This window comes from Gossypium raimondii, chromosome 13, assembly GCF_025698545.1.
Source record: "Gossypium raimondii isolate GPD5lz chromosome 13, ASM2569854v1, whole genome shotgun sequence".
NCBI lineage: Eukaryota > Viridiplantae > Streptophyta > Magnoliopsida > Malvales > Malvaceae > Gossypium > Gossypium raimondii.
In genome coordinates, this window is record NC_068577.1 from 48085111 (window position 1) to 48087387 (window position 2277).

The following is a 2277-nucleotide window of genomic DNA, read 5'->3' on the forward strand; positions in this document are numbered from 1 at the left end:
ATAAATAATCTTATGAACATACAATTTCAATTATTAAATTTATAATTTGTATTATTTCAGTAAAAACCCCAAATCTCCTCGTTCAAAACATATATCATGATGTATATTATTTGAATAATAAATTATCATTATAATACTATTTTGGTAAAAAGGCGTAATGGGACTATGAGCTCTAATTTTCTTTTTGGTCAATAACTATGAAGTCCAGAAGTGGATGCTGACGCATGCAATTGCATAAGAGCAACCCTCATTACTGATGTAAGGAATGGGATACTGTTCTCTTTATAGATTAGAAGACCCTGGAATAATAATAATCATTATTCAAAAGGATGAGCCCGACCTACATGGAATGTACATGGTAACTACAATAAATAGGGATTTCAGCAAAACGAAAATATCCCGAGTTTTCGAGAGGGAAGATCTGGAAATACAGGTTTATCTTTTATACTTATAACGAAAAAACTATAAAATGCAGGTTTATCACCGGAAATAAACTTTTAGAAAAATTAAAATATCCTGAGTTTTCGAGAAAAGAGAATTTCCTTTTCTCTATTATGTGATTATGTCAGGAAAGACGTAGAAAAAGCTACCGACTCTTACCCTTTTTTTTGCCTATAAATGTACATACTTATACCCCTTCAGTTCAGAATCAGAGAGAGAAAAGAACGAACCCGAGATTTTAGTTTTAGTATTTGAATCTTTAGATCAAAAGAATGGCAGAGGAAGTAGTATTGCTGGATTTCTGGCCAAGTCCGTTTGGGATGAGATCCAGGATTGCTTTGGCTGAGAAAGGGATTAAGTACGAATACAAGGAAGAAGACTTGAGGAACAAGAGTGCTTTACTGCTGCAGATGAACCCTGTTCATAAGAAAATCCCTGTTCTTATCCATAACGGTAAACCTGTTTGTGAGTCGCTCATTCAGGTTCAGTACATCGACGAGGTATGGCATGACAAAGCTCCTTTGCTCCCTTCTGACCCTTACCAAAAAGCTACTGGTAGATTCTGGGCTGATTATGTTGACAAGAAGGTACGTTCTTTTTCTTCTTTTTTTTTTTTTCTTTTGGAACTGTATACATGAATAGGAGAGCAAAGTATTGTGCCTGAGATAATGTTAAATGAAATGCAGATATATGACCTGGGGAGCAGAGTATGGAAGACAAAGGGAGAAGAGCAAGCAACAGCAAAGAAAGAATTCATAGAAACCCTGAAGCTGTTGGAAAAGGAGCTTGGGGACAAGCCTTACTTTGGAGGAGAAAGTCTTGGATATGTGGATGTTGCATTCATTCCGTTTTATAGCTGGTTTTATGCTTATGAGAAGTGTGGGAACTTCAGCATTGAAGCAGAGTGTCCCAAACTGATAGCATGGGCTAAAAGGTGCACGCAAAAGGAGAGTGTAGCCAAGTCCCTTCCTGACCAACAAAAAGTCTATGATTTTATCCTGGAGATGAAGAAACGTTTTGGAATCGAGTAATTCCAGCCTTTGTTTATGATTTTAAATAAAATGGGGACATTTATGTTATGCCTGCCCTGTTGACAGTTCTTCTATTTTTCCTCTTTCAATCGCTTAGATGGTTTGGGATTTGTCATTTGCAGTATGGAGTTTTTAAATTAAAAGTAATCAGTCCTATACAGTTACACTTATTTCAATCTTATTAGTTTTTTTTATAATAAAGAAGAGGGTAAATTATGCTCAACTTTAATGTAACTGATAAAACAATTATTTTGATTTTAATTTAGTTATTTAACTAGTGAAAAATAACAATTTAATCTTTTTAATCTTTTTCATTACAGATGTAATGGAAATGTGACATGTTATTTAATTGACCACGTTGGTATCCTAATTGTTGTTTAAATGACCCTAATTTAAGAACCTTAGCTGGGTAGTAAAAGGAGAAGAGAAAAATAAGAAGAAGAAGAAGAGAAGAAATAAAGATACCTTGTTTCTTTTTCTTTTTTTTTTTTTACCCTTCATGGCCTTCTTCGGCCAACCGTCTCACTAAATGGCTCATCTTTGCCTCATTTTAAATTTCTCGATAAGCCTTCAAAATCCCAAGATTAAGACGTTAAAGTGTAAATAAGGCTTCAACGAATCTCAGCCGTCAACCGTCAAACTATCATCATATTTTTGCCACAATTCTTCTTCAACCAACCACGACCCTTGACCGCTGGGGTCATCGAACTAGTGGTTCAAGTTCTCTAACCCGTAAAACCCGATATGGGTGTGGGTTTTTCTCTTTGATTCTCCTTTTTAGGTTTTTTTTTACTTCTCTCTTTTG

The 2277-nt window shown here is 35.0% G+C and overlaps 1 protein-coding gene across 1 annotated transcript; it reads left to right on the forward strand.

Moving 5' to 3' along the window:
* Positions 1–352: 352 nt before the first annotated feature.
* Positions 353–1642, forward strand: LOC105783946 (probable glutathione S-transferase). The gene is made up of 2 exons (XM_012609662.2): positions 353–1028; positions 1128–1642. The coding sequence occupies exons 1-2, from the start codon at positions 714–716 to the stop codon at positions 1470–1472; spliced, it is 660 nt and encodes a 219-aa protein (XP_012465116.1). The 5' UTR covers positions 353–713; the 3' UTR covers positions 1473–1642.
* Positions 1643–2277: the final 635 nt, after the last annotated feature.

Bases quoted from the DNA above. Each gene is read 5' to 3' on its own strand.
- LOC105783946 (XM_012609662.2), top strand. From the start codon at position 714: ATGGCAGAGGAAGTAGTATTGCTGGATTTCTGGCCAAGTCCGTTTGGG. The intron at 1,029-1,127 runs GTACGTTCTTTT...AATGAAATGCAG, and splicing joins CTGATTATGTTGACAAGAAG to ATATATGACCTGGGGAGCAG.